General features: G+C 54.1%; 1 protein-coding gene across 1 annotated transcript; it reads left to right on the top strand.

Moving 5' to 3' along the window:
- The first annotated feature begins 2,484 nt into the window (after positions 1–2,484).
- On the top strand, positions 2,485–15,434 carry LOC132245824 (zinc finger protein 345-like). Its single transcript, XM_059718911.1, has 7 exons — positions 2,485–2,700; positions 2,908–2,980; positions 3,599–3,771; positions 4,496–4,622; positions 6,243–6,359; positions 7,583–7,767; positions 8,428–15,434. Exons 2-7 carry the CDS (start codon positions 2,950–2,952, stop codon positions 10,036–10,038), a joined length of 2,244 nt encoding a protein of 747 aa, XP_059574894.1. The 5' UTR covers positions 2,485–2,700; positions 2,908–2,949; the 3' UTR covers positions 10,039–15,434.
- Positions 15,435–16,095: the final 661 nt, after the last annotated feature.

Below are 16,095 nucleotides of genomic sequence, written 5' to 3'. Positions count from 1 at the left end.
CCCACTGGAGCCAGCACATCCTGCACAAATGGTCCAGAGAGAGGCACGGCGCAGGAAGGGATTTGGTCACTAGACCCAGAATGGACCCGGAGCCTACAAGACAGGAAAGGACGAGCGTCCCATTGCCATTGGAGGTGGGGGGGCGCAGGGGATTGGGTGAGTTTATTGTAACAGGAAGCTCAGGTTTCTTAATGCAGTTTTAAGATGTGCGATGGAAAGCTTATGGTAGAGGATGTATACATATAACTCTCTCTGTATATATATAGAAATATAATCTAATTTAAAAATAAGAGTGTCCCATTCCCTGCCCCTCATGTTAGCACAGCGAGGGGCACTGACATGCAGCCTCAGGGGGTGCCAGGGGCTGGGCAGCTTGCCCCTGCAGGACAGGACGTAGCACACGGTCCAGTGATGTAAAGGGCATCGATGGAAACAGAACAAGCTCAGCAAGTGCTGCTGAAACCTTACCCCAGAGAGGGCAGGAGGCCGGGACTCATTGCCTGGCCCAAAGGGATGTGCCCTCCGGGGTCACAACTCCCAGCTCAGCCCTTGGGCTATAGTTGGCATCCTAGTCCAAGGGCTCCCCTGGCTCGTAGCAGCCTTGGCACTGCCCCTGCTGTCTCCTCAGGCTGAGATGCCCACGCTCCTGTATTCGCCTCCTTTCTGTGGCACTTTCTGGGGAGCCCTCGTACCCTCAGAGAAGTCCCTCTCCCCAAACCCCTCTCAGCTGTCTCTCATCTGGCCACCAAGAACAAGCTGAGTTATGTCACAAGTGCCTCTTTTTATTACCAAATGCCTCTGTTTCACCAGAATCGCTCAGGCCTCGGCAGCTCGTAGCAGAGGATTTTTTTGCTGACGTTGGGAGTCCCACCTTTCACGGTGCTTGTGCTGTAGCTGCCCTCCCCTGCAGAAGAGGCTGCCGGGATGCCCCAAGTGCTCTGCTCTCACGCTTACCGCGCACCCCCAATAAGGCACAGGCTCTGGAAGACTGTCCAAGGGCACGCAGAAATAAAGGACTCCAGGCCACAAGTCTGGGAAAGATCTGCCAGCCTGGCCAGTGCAGACAACGTTGTGAACACCCAGGGACACGCGGCCTGGATTGCCATGAGCAGCTCTGCAACAACCGCAGATTATCGCCTGCACGTTCAACACGCACACAGCTCCTGCACTCAGGGGCTGATGTCCTCAAAAGCCAGCTCAGAGCCCTCAGGGCAGGGCCGCAGGGACTGCCTCTGTCTGCTCGGGGCTGCCATGAGCAGGGCCAAGACAGCTCCTGGGCTGTGGGCTGCGCCTCATGGGGAAGGCTCACCGAGTTCCTGCAGGGAGCACGTGTGAATCCCGGCAGGACTGGGTAGAGACCTGTGGTGCGAATCTGGGCAGATACTGGGGTGGGTGCAGTTCTTCAGACCCAAACCTCTCTCCCCCATCCTGCAGGGGCAGGGGCAGCCCCTTCCTGAGAGATCAGAGCTCCTGCCCTCGCCCGGAGGCATGGAGCAGACCCCATCAGGGACCCCACATCCCACATTGAAAGCCCACATCCCGGTCTCACCCAAACAGGGCTGAACGTAGTGGGTCACCGTGTGCATGCACCGATATTCCCTTGAAACAGGTTCACTACTGTGTGCGTTGGTCTCTTTTTACAGAGGATGTTCATGTGTGATCAGCTCTAGCCTGGTACACTTGTGCAAGCCATGGTGTCAGCTAGGAAGGTATTTTCGGGTGTTTTTATTCGAACCCAAAACAGGCAGGGAAGCATCAGCAGAATCGAGTGTCAGGAACACCCCAAGACCAGAGCCGGGCTATGCACATTTTGGAGGAGCCCTGGCTGTCAAATGGGCACTTCCCTTGTTGACATGCCACACTTGTCTTTTCTATTAAAATTGAAACTTGAAAACGTAGGGACTAGGGGGAGAGGGATGTCTACAGTGAGAAACCTGATTCGGAACTGTGTGATTAAAAGAGAATAGACACTGGCTTTTCTCTCACACTGCTGGACACAGAGCTTGTCTGCACCTCCGTGCAAAATTCAAATGACTAAATTATAATATCAGTGCCCTTTTGCCCAAGAAGGCAAACTCATGACTGGGGCCACCTGAGACATAACAATACAGTTAATCTCATCTTTGGCTTTGGTATCAAGTACACCCTGAGCCCAACTACTCTAAATTGATTATGAGTAAGCTCCCTTTTCCAAGTGATTGCCTCTCCCTTGTTATCAGATCCCTCACCAATCGAGGTGTCTGTGCCAGCTAGAAAATATTTTGAGTTCTGCCCTGTTATCACAGCGGAAGGGAGGGCGGGCCGGCGAGCGCGGCTCTGGCTGGGGGCCCCTGCCAGCAAAGGGTTAACGGGGAGGCGGGTCTACGCTCCGCTGTCAGCAGCCGGCGCGGCGGGGGGCGCTGGGCCTGCCCAGGGCGGCGGAGGGGGGGTCGGTGGGTGTGTGCCGCGGGCGGGGCGGGGCGGGGCGTGGAGTGGGCGGGAGAGGCGGATCCGGGGAGCCTGCCCGGGAGGTGCGTGGCGCCGGCTCGCCTGAGGCCCGGGCTCCCTCGCAGACCCCCGGCGGCACCGGGCCGCCCTCCCCGCCCCGCGCCTGGCGCCAGCGCTTCCGGCCGCGGGAGCTGTGCCGGGGCTGGCTGGAGCCGCGGCAAGGAGCAGACCTGGCGCTGGTGGTGCTGGAGCAGTTCCTGGCCGCCTGCTGTGGTGAGCAAAGACCCTTTTCCCTGAAACAAGCTAGTCTGTCTGTTCAGAAGATGTCCCGGACCAGAGGCCCTTGTTCAAAACCCGAGTTCTTGCACTCGGAAACGCCTGTTATTGCCAGACAGCGGTCATGTGCTCCGCAAATGTTCCCTCCCAGCCCCGTCCCTCCCAGATCCCAGCTCCCTGGTGACATATTTATCCCGTCCCCAGGTCACGCCGAGTGTGAAGGTCGAGGACGTGTCGTCGGACACGATGCAGCCCACAGGGGCACCGCAGGAGCCTGGTGAGTCCTGGCCGGAGCAGCCACGCGCCTGTCCTGCTGCAGAGTCCCCTGGACCCGAGGAGACCGGGGAGGTGTCAGCAGACAACAGCTGCTCAGGCTGGTGCCCCAGACGAGGCCCTTCCCCAGGAGCAGGGAAGGAGCGCTGGCTCGACCCTTTCCCGCAGCCGGAGGCAGCGTCCCTCCGTGGAGAAATCTCTCTGCTGCAACATTTTGATGGGGTCAGCGCTCCAACACATCAGCGGTTCTTGTTCTCCAGGAAACATTTCACGTGCCCTCTACAAAACTGGCCTTGCATTTCCCCTCCCCCTCCTTAAACGTGCACGCTGATAAAACCTCAGGCATCCCTCGAGCTTCTTTCCCAGGGAGCAATTTCCCAGCAGGCTCTGACGTGGTGTGTTCACCACCCCACGCTGGGACAGAGCTGTTGGGGCTCATCTCCAGTGTCATCCCATGGAGGTCTGTTAGGAAGACCTGGGATTTTGTGTCTTTGTTCTCCCCCTTCTTCCACACTCTGAAGTCTACATTTTCCTTAGTCCCGGACCAGTCCAGGAGATGAGCAGGGCTTTCCCGGTGCCAGCAGCACCAGGGCTAACCTGTGCACTCTCTTCCCACCCGCAGGTGCTGGCACCCTGAGCAGAGCGGAGCAGCAGCCTCCTGAGGCGGGGCCTGGAAACCTGGAGCTGCAGAGGACTTCCCCAGGGAGACTGGAGGAGAGGAGGTCCCTGACACCTGAGCCGGGCCAAGTGCAGAGGGGGCAGGGCAGGCCTCCAAAGCAGGAGGAGAGCTGGGAGGTGAGCAGGGCACCTGGTTCAGTCGTGGGTGGGAGCACAGCTGGGGCAGAGCCCAGGAGGAGCCAGGGGTGCTGTAAGGAATGTGAGGAGTGGAGAAGACCTGAAGAGAGACAAGCCTGCGGTAGTGGAGGTTGCAAATGCACAAAGCTGGCATTGGCGCAGGAGTGGGTACAGTAGCCGATCCAGTCGGCAGCTGGACTCCATTTCCCAGCAGCCCCTGCCCACATGGCTGGGGCTGGTCTCCATGGCGACCCCGGCCCCAGCTGTGCTGTGAGAGTTCAAGGGTGGGGTTGCCATGGAGACAAGCCCCAGTTGTACTGGCAGGCATCAGGGCAGAGCAGGGCAGCTTGCTCTGGAGCCAAGGCAGGGTCTTGATCTGTAGCCTGCGTGCTCCAGGCAGCGGCGCACAGGCAGGGGATTGAGCTCTGCCCTTGCTGCAGGCCAGGCTGTCACCCCTGCAGGGAGCCGGGGCAGAGCCGCGGTCCCCTGTCCGCACTCCCAAGCAAACAGAACGTGATGAGCTGGGCTGAAGCCAACGCGTGAACTCGTGTGTCCACAGCGGCATCCACATCACGTTTCAGCTGAAGACTGGGGAATGGTGTACCCGTACCTGTCATGGCTAAGATTGCAATTAGTTGTAGCACAGAGTGATTGCAGAGAGGGCTGTGGGGGCTGGAGGCAGGTGGGACGGGAGACACTGATGGTGTAATGCTTGTGACTGCAGGTCCGGGAGGTGTTTGAGGACGTGGCCGTGTATTTCACGCGGAGGGAGTGGGAGCTGCTGGAAGATGACGACAAGGTGCTTTACCAGGACCAGATGCTGAAGAATTTCAACACCCTCATTTCCCTGGGTAAAGCTCTAGTTCTTGTTTCTCCTTGGAGCTATGTGAGCTCTGGAGTTTTGTAATTGTCTCCCTGTGTTTCAACAGTCTCATCCTCATGAACCTTTCTATCCACTTCGTCCCCACTGCTCTGTCAGTGATCAGGCTGGTTTCACATTTCAACCTGATATATCCACCTTCATTTGATCCAGCCGCCTTCACTTGCGTCTTCCCCATTCTTATAACTCCTGGTTCTTCCATATGCAGCAGTTTCTTGCCAGCGTGATTTCCCTTTGCCGTTTCAGTGTGTGCATATCCTCTCCAGTTGCTGTTTCTTGGAGAATTATTCTGATTTCCTCCCTGCCTGGCCTAGCATGTCCTCTCCAAGCACATTTAACAATCCTAGCATGCTCAGTTCTGTGAGATCTAAATCCCCTTTCTGCTCTCATTATGACCCAGCAGAAGTTAACAGAAAGTCTTATTGGCCCCTGTTGCTACAGCAGTGGCTGGTGCATTTCCTCAATTCTTCCTCTAGTGACATATGTACGCGTGATGTAACTGAAGTATTTCTTCTGGGGGGTCACTGGAATCGTCTGTCCACATCCCTTCCTAACATGTTCATCTCCATAGACCAGACTCTCTGGCTTTGCTGTGTTTCTGTTAAGACTTGTGCTCTCAAGCCCTCTCTGCCATTCTCAAAAGTTTTCTTGTACTCATGCTGAAAACCCTCTGCAGACCAGATGCCCATCATTGTGATTAAAAAAACTGGGCTATCTGCAAGACCTAGTAAAAACCATTTTCATTTCCAGAGTATCTCTAATACAGGGGCTTGTTCTGGATTGTGCGCAGGGTTGAGGTACTTACCTTTTACTAGGTCAGTTTGCTTTTCTGATGCCTCCTTTTCTGAATGGGTCCCTCTTCCCAAAGAAGTCGCATTGTCAGCCACTTGTCCTGTATGCTTTCACTGGCTCCAGTCTCATTTTAAACCTTCACTAAGCTCATTTTCACTCCTTTTGCTTGAATTACACTGGTAGCATTTTTTAAATCTAATATAATAAAGGGCTTAGTCCGTCTGTCCGTCCGTCTGTCCGTGAGGGTCTTGGAGCACTCTGAAACAACCAGTCAAAATGCTCCAAGAGCGTTATGGACAGAGGGGATGGAGCGGGGGCCCTGCTCCTGGGAGGTGGCGGCAGTGCGGGCTGGTGGGTGGAAGCGCTCCGTCCCCACCCCCATCATTGTTGACGGCCAATTCGCTCGTCTATCCATACATAAGTGTGTTCAATGTCTCTTCTTTTTGGTACCTTGAAAGTGTAAAAGTTTTATCTTTCTGCTCCCTAGTACATCACGGATCACGACATCCATTTGCCTGTCCCTGGTGACCCTGTCAGTTTTAATGCCCTTTCTAAACCAGGAGTGATTGGTGCTTTGTTTCCTATGACAATCCCTCCACCACCTGGGTGACAAGCAACATCGTCTGTTGACGGCTTCTGCCTGTAGTGGCTTGTCTTTCACCTTAAATGCCCATTTTCCCATGTCCATCAAGGCCCTAATAGAAACGTTATGTTCATCAGATCGATTCCCCAAATCCCAGCTGGTTATTCTGCATGCAGTATCCAGTCACAAACCCTCTTTAACCACTGCCCCAAACAGGATATCGAGGTCTTGCACCTGACTTAATCTGCAGCATCCAGCAAGGACAAGTGGAGCTCTGGGTCTGCGATGATGAGGACTGTGGGGAAATCTCAAGATCAGACGACCTGGTAGCACGTGAGTTGTGGCCCTCCTCCCTACTCCCCTCTCAGTAATGCTCCATGCCCAGAGCCCCATGGGATCCTGGAAAGTGCAGACCTGCCCTGTGCTACCATTCCAGGGTGCTGACCTCAAACACAGTATATTATGGTGTAATGTGTCCAGGCAGGTGTTATTCCCACTTCCTGAAATTCAGCAATGTGGAGACAAGTAACTGTTACTTTCTTCTCCCTCTAATGACAGATTTTAGGGGACAGTCAGGTTTGCTGTCTTGATTTTTTCGACTCAGATTTGGTTTCCCTGGGCTGCTACGATGTTAAGTTTCCATTTTCACTAACAACGTAAGAGTTGATTCCTCAGATCCAGGTAGCCATACCTGTGTAACAGGATCTCCCAGAGCATGATGGGATTTGTAGTCCCACATGGAAACCAGCATGGTATGCAGAGGCTCTGTGTAGCCATTAGTGTGGGGCAAGAAAGAAGCTGATGCTTTCCCTGGCTTCCCCTGGTCAGGTTGACCTAGGACCCAGGAAGTGTTTCATCATGGTCTCAGGCTGCATGAAATGGCTCCATGGCACAGGTGAGATTCAGAAGCTTTCAAGTTGTGGGTGGAAGTGAATCCCCCATGGTTTGCACCAAAATTGCCACCTTTCAGTTTAATCTCTGGAGCCCTGAGTGTCATGAAGCCCAAAACTCAGCACTGAGTCTAGGTTTGGGTTCATGTCTCTGCCTTAGACCCGGTGCAGACTCCTGTGACATGGAGGCCACCTGAGACCTGTCAGTGGAGGAAAGGTCTATGGGCTTATTCCCTGCACCAGACCTTGCTCTGGAAGCAGGCAGGAAGTATAACCCTGCTCCTTTCAGAAGAGAGCAACAGCTGTAAGTCCTCCCCTCCTCCTCAGGCTGTTAGAGCAAGGCGCTATTCAGGCACTGTCCTGACGCACATGTCCTGTACGTACTTGTGCTAGCAGGGTCTGAGGTAAGAGGCCTGAGAGCTGGGCCAGAAACCCTGAGAGTCCAGCTCTGAACTCCACCGAGTAGGGAACATTAGCTGGGCACAGGGACCTGCCCCTCCCTTGCCCCCAGCACTTGGGGTTTTGGCAGGAAGACCTTGTTTTCTTGAGGGAACCCAAGCGCTAGGTCCAGGCCTGCTCTGAGGTCCATCCCAGCAGAAGACATAGCAGTGTTTGCCCTTTGCCAGCAGGGCAGGGACTAATCTGGAGTTTTACTTCCCTGTGCAGGAGGTGCCTGGCTGCTGAGCAGAGCTGAGGAGCAGCCTCCTGTGGAAGGGCCTGCAGACCTGGAGCCAGCATGGACTTCCCTAGGGAGTTTGGGTGAGGTTGGCTCCTGGAGACCTGAAAAGGAGCAGTGGCACACGAGTCAGGGGAGGCCACAAAACCAGCAGGAGAATGTGGCAGTGAACCAGGTACCATCTGCAGTTGAGCATGAGAGTGGAGAAGGGGCAGAGCCTAGAAAGAGCCCTGGGTGCAGGGAACACTTTGTGGAGCTGAAAGACCTAAAGACCTGCTGGAAAGATGCACTGCATCCCAGCCAAGGCATTGGGAAGTGGCTCAGAGGAAAGCAGGAGCTCCCTGCCAAGCAGAGGGGCAGAGCCTACCCCTGCCCCAAGGTCAGGAAAACCTTTAACTGTTCATCATTCTTGGCTCTTCACAAGATAAGAAACCAGGGAAAAACCCCCTGCATGCACCAAGTGTGGAAAGAGCTTCACCTGCCCCTCTACCCTGGGTGCTCACCGTCAGTCCTTTGTGAGGTTATCCTGGGATGCTTCGGGCTGAAAGACACCCAGAAATGTTACCAGTGGGCACAGCACTCCCAAGGCTTGCAGGGTCTATGTGCCTCGTGCTGCACAGACCCCATCAGAGACCAGTGCTGGGATGGTGGCAACGTTACCCCAGGCTTGCGGGTGTTCTCCAGGAAGCAGGACATCCAGCTGTAGGCATCCCATGTGAGACTGCTGAAGCTCGGTTTTTGGGTTGGCACAATGAGGAGGGTGGCTCTGAGTAGTAGCACACCCTACTGTGCCGCCACAGCCGTCACCCATTTTTTCTCCCTGTGTTTGCCCCAGCACATCCACCTGGGCACGAAGACACACCGCTGCACTGCATGCTGGAAGAACTTCATTTGCTGGCAAGACCTGTCCCAGCACCAGTGTGTGCAGCACTGCTGCACCAAGTGTGGGAAGACATTCAGGCAGCTGTCCAGCCTGTCCAGGCACTGGTGCATGCACACAAGGGAGAAACCACATCAGTGCTTGGAGTGTGGGAAGAGCTTCACTCACTCCTCTGGCTTGGCTCAACACCAACGTATCCACACAGGGGAGAAGACGCATCATTGCTCACAGTGTGGGAAGAGCTTCATCCAGTCCTCCAGTCTGACCAAGCATCAGCTCATCCACACGGGGGAAAAGCCACATCAGTGCTCAGAGTGTGGGAAGATCTTCACCCAATTCTCCCACCTGGCCCGGCACCAGCGTATCCATACAGGGGAGAAACCACATAAATGCTCAGAGTGTGGGAAGAGCTATGCTGGGTCCTTTGGCCTGGCTCAGCACCAGCATATCCACACAGGGGAGAAGCCACATAAATGCTCAGAGTGTGGGAAGAGCTACGCTACGTCCTTTGGCCTGGCTCAGCACCAGCATATCCACACAGGGGAGAAGCCACATAAATGCTTAGAGTGTGGGAAGAGCTTCACTAGGTCCTTTGGCCTGGCTCAGCACCACCGTATCCACAGAGGGGAGAAGCCAATTCGGTGCTTGGAGTGTGGGAAGAGCTTCACTCAGCGCTCCCACCTGGCCCGGCACTGGCGCATCCACACAGGGGAGAAGCCATATCAGTGCTCAGAGTGTGGGAAGAGCTTCAGCCGGTCCTCCCACCTGGCCCGGCACCAGCTCAGCCACACGGGGGAAAAGCCACATCAGTGCTCGGAGTGTGGGAAGGGCTTCAGCCGGTCCTCCCACCTGACCCAGCACCAGCTCAGCCACACGGGGGAAAAACCACATCAGTGCTCAGAGTGTGGGAAGAGCTTTACCCAGATCTCCAGCCTGGCCCAGCACCAGCTTATTCACACAGGGGAGAAAGCACATCAGTGCTCAGACTGTGGGAAGAGCTTCATTTATTTCTCCTACCTGACCAGACACCGGCTCATCCACACGGGGGAAAAACCACATTGCTGCTCGGAGTGTGGGAAAAGATTCACCCGATTCTCCCACCTGGTCCAGCACCAGCGTATCCACACAGGGGAGAAACCACATAAATGCTCAGAGTGTGGGAAGAGCTACGCTCACTCCTCTGGCCTGGCTCAGCACCAGCATATCCACACAGGGGAGAAACCACATAAATGCTCAGAGTGTGGGAAGAGCTACACTCAGTCCTCTGGCCTGGCTAAGCACCAGTGTATCCACACAGGGGAGAAGCCATATCAGTGCTCAGAGTGCGGGAAGAGCTTCAGCGGGTCCTCCCAAGTGGCCCAGCACCAGCTTATCCACACAGGGAAGAAGGCACATCACTGTTTGGAGTGTGGGAAGAGCTTCACGTCCTCCTCCAGGCTGACTCAGCACCGGGTCATCCACACGGGGGAGAAGCCACATCATTGCTCCGAGTGTGGGAAGAGCTTCAGCCAGTCCTGCAACCTGGCCAAACACCGGCTCATTCACACGAAGGAGAAGGCACATTAGTGCTCAGAGTGTGACAAGAGCTTTAGTCGATCTTTGCACCTGGCCCGGCACCAGCTCATCCACATGGGAGACAAGCCACATCAGTGCTCGGATTGCGGAAAGCGCTTCAACCGATTTTGCGACCTAGCCCGGCACCAGCTCATCCACACAGGGGAAAAAACCACATCAGTGCTTGGATTGTGGGAAAGGCTTCACCCAGTCATCCAGCCTGGTTAAGCACCAGCGCATCCACACAGGGGAGAAGCCACATCAGTGCTCGGAGTGTGGGAAGAGCTTCACTCAGTCCTCCCACCTGTCCCGGCACAAGCTTGTCCACATAGAGAAGAAACCATGTCAGTGCTCAGAGTGTGGGAAGTGCTTCCCCCACTCTTCTACTGTGGCCCAGCACCAGTGCATCCACATCCAGGATCATCCATAATTGTGCCAGCAAAGTAGGGAGGGCTTTGGGATGTCTGCCCGCTCAGCACCTGCCAGTGTCTGTAGCCAGGCAAGCAGCCTCATGCTGGTGGACTGCAGCAAGAGTTCCCCCATGATTCCCCTCTGCTAGGGCCCTGCAGAGCCCAAAGGGCACAAATTCTCTCTCTGAAGACTTGATGAGGGGAAGGAGTTAAAAGGAAATATCTCGGCTAGATGCCAGCCCAGATGCCAGGGAAACCTGTGAGGAGATGATCTTTGCATCTGTCTTGGAGCCTGTGCCATCCCCATCTTTCTCTAAAAGCAGCCAGTGCTTCCAGGGTCAGGTGAAGTGCCTTCACGATAGGATGCCTTCCTGTAGACAACTGAGTCCAAGTGCCACCCGGGTCCAAATGCCACCCAGGAACAGGGACTGTTCGACTGCCTCCCAGCTTAGTCCTCCTGCTCCCAGGGTTGTGGTGTGTGAGGCTCTTGCATTGCAAGAAGGAAGCCGTTTATGGCTGGGGAAGCATTTCCTGCCTTCCACCTTGACCTTCCCTTTCCTCCCAAGCACATCACTCTGCTCCCAGGCCTGCACATGCCCTTTGGAGTCTGCAGGAAGCTGCTACTGTCACCCCGTGAGCCCAGTTTGGCAGTTTTGCTTCTCAGCCCCTTGTCACAACTCTGCAGCACCATTTGCCAGCTGCCCCCGCCCTCCTTCCTTTCTCTATAACAGAGTCCTTTCTAATCAAGCCCCACAAGTAACAGATTCATAGTTATTAGGGGCTGGAAGGGACCTTACTGATTTTTTTGGGTCCAGCCCCCCTGTGCTTGGGCAGGAAAGACTGCTGGGGTCAGATGACCCCAGCAAGATGGGCATCAAGACACTTTTCGAAGATCACCTTTAGGGAGAGCCTGTTTCAAACCCCAAAGAAGTTTTTTTCTATGTCCAGTCTGAAGTAATCTTCAATCAGCTTGTGCCCATTATTTCTAGTCCTCCCCTGGGGGGCCTTGGTGAAGAGATGCTCCCCCAGGCCCTGATGGACTCCCGTGATATATTTATAGGCTGCCACCAAGTCCCCTCTGAGTCGTCTTTTCTCCAGGCTGAACAGTCCCAAGTCTTTCAGCCTCTCTCACATGACCTGGTCTCTAGGCCTCTAATCCTGCACGTGGCCCTCCTTCGGACTCTCAAGCTTCTCCACATCCTTCCTGAAGTGCAGCGCCTGTAACTGGATGCAGTCCTCCAGCTGCGGTCTCACCAAGGCCAAGTAGAGCGGGAGGATGACATCTTTAGACTTGCTCGAGATGCCTCAGCAGATGCATGGGAGTGTTTGATTAGCTCTGCCAGCTACAGCATCACATTGGTGTCTCGTGTTCATGTTGTCTGTCATGACACCCAAGTCCCGCTCAGTTGTGGTGCTGGCAAGCGTAGCACTGCCATGCCTGTAAGTGTGTTGTGGATTATTTCTCCCCAGATGGAGCTGTAAAGAAAACCTTTTTCTCTTGGTGGCCTCCCTTCTTGGAGTCTGCCCAGCCCCACCTCTGGTTTCCAACTCTGGCTGCTGGATCCACCTGGTCTCCTAGGTGATGCCAGTGGGAGCGGGGGACTCGGTCTTCCTTTGTTCCAGCTTCCTGCCCAGATATTTGGGAGGCACTGGTCTCTCCGCCGGGGTGGGGGCATTGCTGATGTTGCTCCAGCTAACTAGCCTGCATCAGCCGTGCTCTGAGGATCCTGGTTTTTGGTTGGAGCTTAGTGATGAGGTCAGAAAAGTGATAAAAAGAGGTTGCTCTCTCTTGGGAGAGACAGACATTTTTTGGGGATGCTGAAACAAGCAGGACTCCAGACCTCCATCAGTCTGTGGATGGACATGTGAGTAACTTACCTGAAATTTCGCCAGTAATTTAGGATTAAGCGAAGTAGACATGTATCAAACGGGCCAACGAGCCCATTCTGTTTTGCTCAAGGTGTTGTTTTTCTAATACTCTTCTATCCTGTACTCCTTCCCCAGTCTCCCTCGCTCAGATTCATGAAAGCTATCTGTTCTAGCACACCTAGCTGCGAATGCTTGAGAGGAGGGACAGGCCTTTACACTCCTAGCACAGCTCGGTGGATTATTACCTGAAACCATTCTGGGTGGCTCCAGGCTATACCAGCTATACTACCAGTGGGAAAAGCACCCCCAAGGTCTGCAGGGTCTATCTACCCCAGGCGCCACAGAGTCCTAACGGAGGCCAGAGCTCACATGATGGCAGTGATTACCCCAGGCTTACAGCTATGGGGTCGGTTGGATGTAAGCACCCCAGGGGAGACACCTGAAGCATGGTTTTGGTTAGGCACGTGAGGTGGGTGGCTCAGTGTAGTAGCACCCCCTACTATCCCACCACAAGAGTACTTTGCATTTCTCTGTATTAAACAACAGCAGGTTGAGGTCTGCCCACTTCACAAGCCTGTCCAGGTTGACCTGTAGTTCCAATCTGTCCTGGGCCATGACCACACTCCCCATAGGTTGGTGTCGTCAGCGAACTTTGCCAGTTTGCTTTTAATACCCAACTTCAAATCATTGGTGAGCATGTTGAAAAGCACTGGTCCGAGTACTGAGCCCTGAGGGACACCACCGGTCACCTTCCAAAGTCCTTTTTGAAATCCAAGCATATGGCATCGACCTCATTTCCTGTATGCAGTGGAGAGTTACCTGATCATAGAAGGAAATGAGGTTGGTCTGGCACAACCTGCCTGTGACAAAGCCATGTTGGCTGCCATTCAGAATACTACTTTCTGTTAGCCTGTTAGTGATGGGCTCTTTGATAATTTTCTCCAGGATTTTACTGGGGATTGAGGTCAACCTGATTTGCCTGCAATTTCCTGGGTCCTCCTTTCTTCCTTTCTTAAAAATAGGCACCACGCTGGCCTTCTACCAGTCTTCTGGGACCTCTCCCAAGCACCATGAGTCTTCAAATAACTTAGCCATAGATCATGCAATGACATCGGCCAGTTCTTTTAGCACTCTTGGGTGTAGTTCATCTGGTCCTGCTTACTTGTAGGTATTTAGCCTTTGTAGGTGCTTCTGCACAAGATGTATGCCAAGTAGGGGAGGGTGATCACCCCCACCATGATCATCCTGTATCCTGTCAAGCAGGCTAACACCTTGGACTTGTGGCATACTGACATGAAGTATTCATTCAGGAGTTTGGTTTTGTCCTGAGTGTCGGTTATCAGCCGTCCCATTTCATTTATCAGGGGCCCTGTGCTTCCCTTGAGGGGTTTTTTTGCTGTTTGTTTGTTTTTTTCACTTCCTACATATCTAAAGAAGGACTTCTTGTTGTCCTTGATTCTGGTTGCCAATTTGTATTCAGTTTGTGATTTTGCTGTCCTGATCTGCTCCCTACAGATGTGGGCTGTTGCTGAATATTCCTCTTTGGTAGTTATTGCAGACTTACATCCTTTGTAGGCTTCTCATTTTAATTTCAGGACGTCCGTGACTTCCCTGTTGAGCTCTTCTGCTGCCTTTCTTACAACTTCCATTGAGCTTTTAGGATTACTTCCTTGAGGAAGAGCCACTCTTCTTGTACTCCCTTCCTCCTCAGACCATTGTCCCGCAGGGCCTCGCCAACCAGTCTCCTGAGCTTGTGAAAATCAGCTTTTCCAAAATCAAGGATTTCTACCCTACTGGTCGATTTCCTTGACTTATGGTACATGGAGAAAGTGATTATCTCATGGTCACTGTTGTCCAGTTTCCCCTTGATCCTCAGGTTACTCAGTAGATCATCTCATTTGGCCAGAACCAAGTCTAGGACTGCCTTGCCCCTCGTCAACCTGTACACTTCCTGAGTTAGATAGAAAGCGTGAGAAAGCTTTATAAGCAATCGGATCTGGCTGAGTGTTCATTTCACAGGATGTCTGGGTAGTTGAAGTTACACATGATGACCATGCTCTGAGAGCATGCAACCTCTGCCAGTTCTCTAGAGAATTCATGGTTGAGATGTTCCTCTTGGTTCAGAGGTCTGTAATAAATTCCTATGGTCCTACCCCTTCCCTGTGTTCTCCCCATATCTTGACCCAAAGGGTCTCAAGTCATCCTCCTTTGTTTCCAAACTTCACTTCTAGGGAGGTGCAATGTTCCTTCATGTAGAGAACAACTCCTCCACCCTTCTTCCCAACATCATCCTTCCTGTACAGGGTGTATCCCCCTTTGCCTGTGGTCCAGTCATAGGTGGAGTCCCACCAGGTCTTTGTAGTCCCTATGAGGTCATATTGATTGTTGGTTAGCAGGAGGGCTAGTTCCTCCTGCTTGTTTCCCATGCTTCTGGTGTTAGTGTACAAGCAAACAAAGCCTGCCAGTGGAGGCCCAAGGCTTCCTGATGAGCTGTGGGATAGTCTGTGCATTGGCCAGTGTCAGAGACTGTTTCCTATTGTACCCTGAGACGTTGGTTTTGAGGTTGCCATTTCTCATGCTTGTGCTAGTAGCTGCTGGTCTGTCCCCCAGTGATCCCAGTTTAAAGCCCTATCCAGGAGGTCTGCCATTGTGCCGAAGGAGAAGCAGCTTTTCTTGGCTAGGAGGTGGATGCCATCTCTTCCCAACAAGCCGCAGTCCCTGAGGTGCATGCTATGGTTGAAGTAACTGAAGCCCTCGCACTAACACCATCGCCGGAGTCTTCTCTTTACTTCTCTGCATCTATCCCTCCTGTATCTGTGGGCCACCACGGGGAGGACCGAGGAGAAAACTACCTGGGCCCCCGACCCCTTCAGCCAAGCCCCCAGAGCCCTGTGCTGTCTCATGACCCAGGATTGTTCCTGGCTGTGTCATTCGTGCCCATGTGGATGAGCAGCATGGGGAAGTGGTTGGAGGGCCAAAGAAGTTTTGGCATCTTTTCAGCCACATCCCGGATGCGAGCCCCTGGGAGGCAGCAGACCTCACAGGTTAGGGGATAGAGACCTCATTAGGGAGTGTACTGTATATAGACGGGACTGCATAATAACTCAAAAATAAAGCCTCACTCTTTTATATTTTGTGTGTGTGTAGGGAGGTCTGTGTGGGGGGTATAGGGTATGTTGTGGGGGTGTATATGTGGAGGGGTTGGGGGTTAGGGTGTGTGTGTGTAAGGTATGTAGAGTATGGGGGAGTGTGGGGACCTCCACACACTCCCCACATGGTGTGTAGCTCCAGCTGCCTGGAGCAGCAGATGGTGGGTGGGGAGCCCAGGGAGCTTGTGCCCCACGCAGGCACTGGCACCTGGAGGGCTACGGCTCTGGTCACCTCTGCAGCCAGGGGTCAAGAAGTGCACCTTGCCCGGCTGCCTCTATCACAGGGGCTCCACGCTGTGCACCACTGACCCGCACAGATGGAGGTAGGAGAGGCAGCTGCGTCCAGCGTGGGAGCTGCAGGCACGTGGACCGCTATAGCGGCGGCAGCATTCTGCGGTCCCAGCATTGCAGCTGGAAACCACACGCAATGGCATGGAGGGGGCCAGCCCGGCCAGGCACCTCGGCAGAGCGCAGCTCCCAGCTGCAGTGCCAGGACTGCAGAACGCAGCAGGAGCCAGCCCGGCCCCTGTGGTTCCCAATTGGCTCCTGCTGCCACCAGCCCTGAGACCCGGTGTCCCACGCTTTGGCTCACTGCCACTGTCTCCCACCCCCACCCCCCCTGCCACTGCTGCCTTTCCCTG

The sequence above is a fragment of the Alligator mississippiensis genome, chromosome 15 (assembly GCF_030867095.1).
Source record: "Alligator mississippiensis isolate rAllMis1 chromosome 15, rAllMis1, whole genome shotgun sequence".
Taxonomy (NCBI): domain Eukaryota; kingdom Metazoa; phylum Chordata; order Crocodylia; family Alligatoridae; genus Alligator; species Alligator mississippiensis.
The sequence above is the reverse complement of the archived record's forward strand: the minus strand, read 5'-3'. Positions and strand labels throughout refer to the sequence as shown.

Bases quoted from the DNA above. Each gene is read 5' to 3' on its own strand.
- LOC132245824 (XM_059718911.1), top strand. From the start codon at position 2,950: ATGCAGCCCACAGGGGCACCGCAGGAGCCTG. The intron at 3,772-4,495 runs GTGAGCAGGGCA...TTGTGACTGCAG, and splicing joins AGCAGGAGGAGAGCTGGGAG to GTCCGGGAGGTGTTTGAGGA. The intron at 4,623-6,242 runs GTAAAGCTCTAG...TGCCCCAAACAG, and splicing joins CAACACCCTCATTTCCCTGG to GATATCGAGGTCTTGCACCT.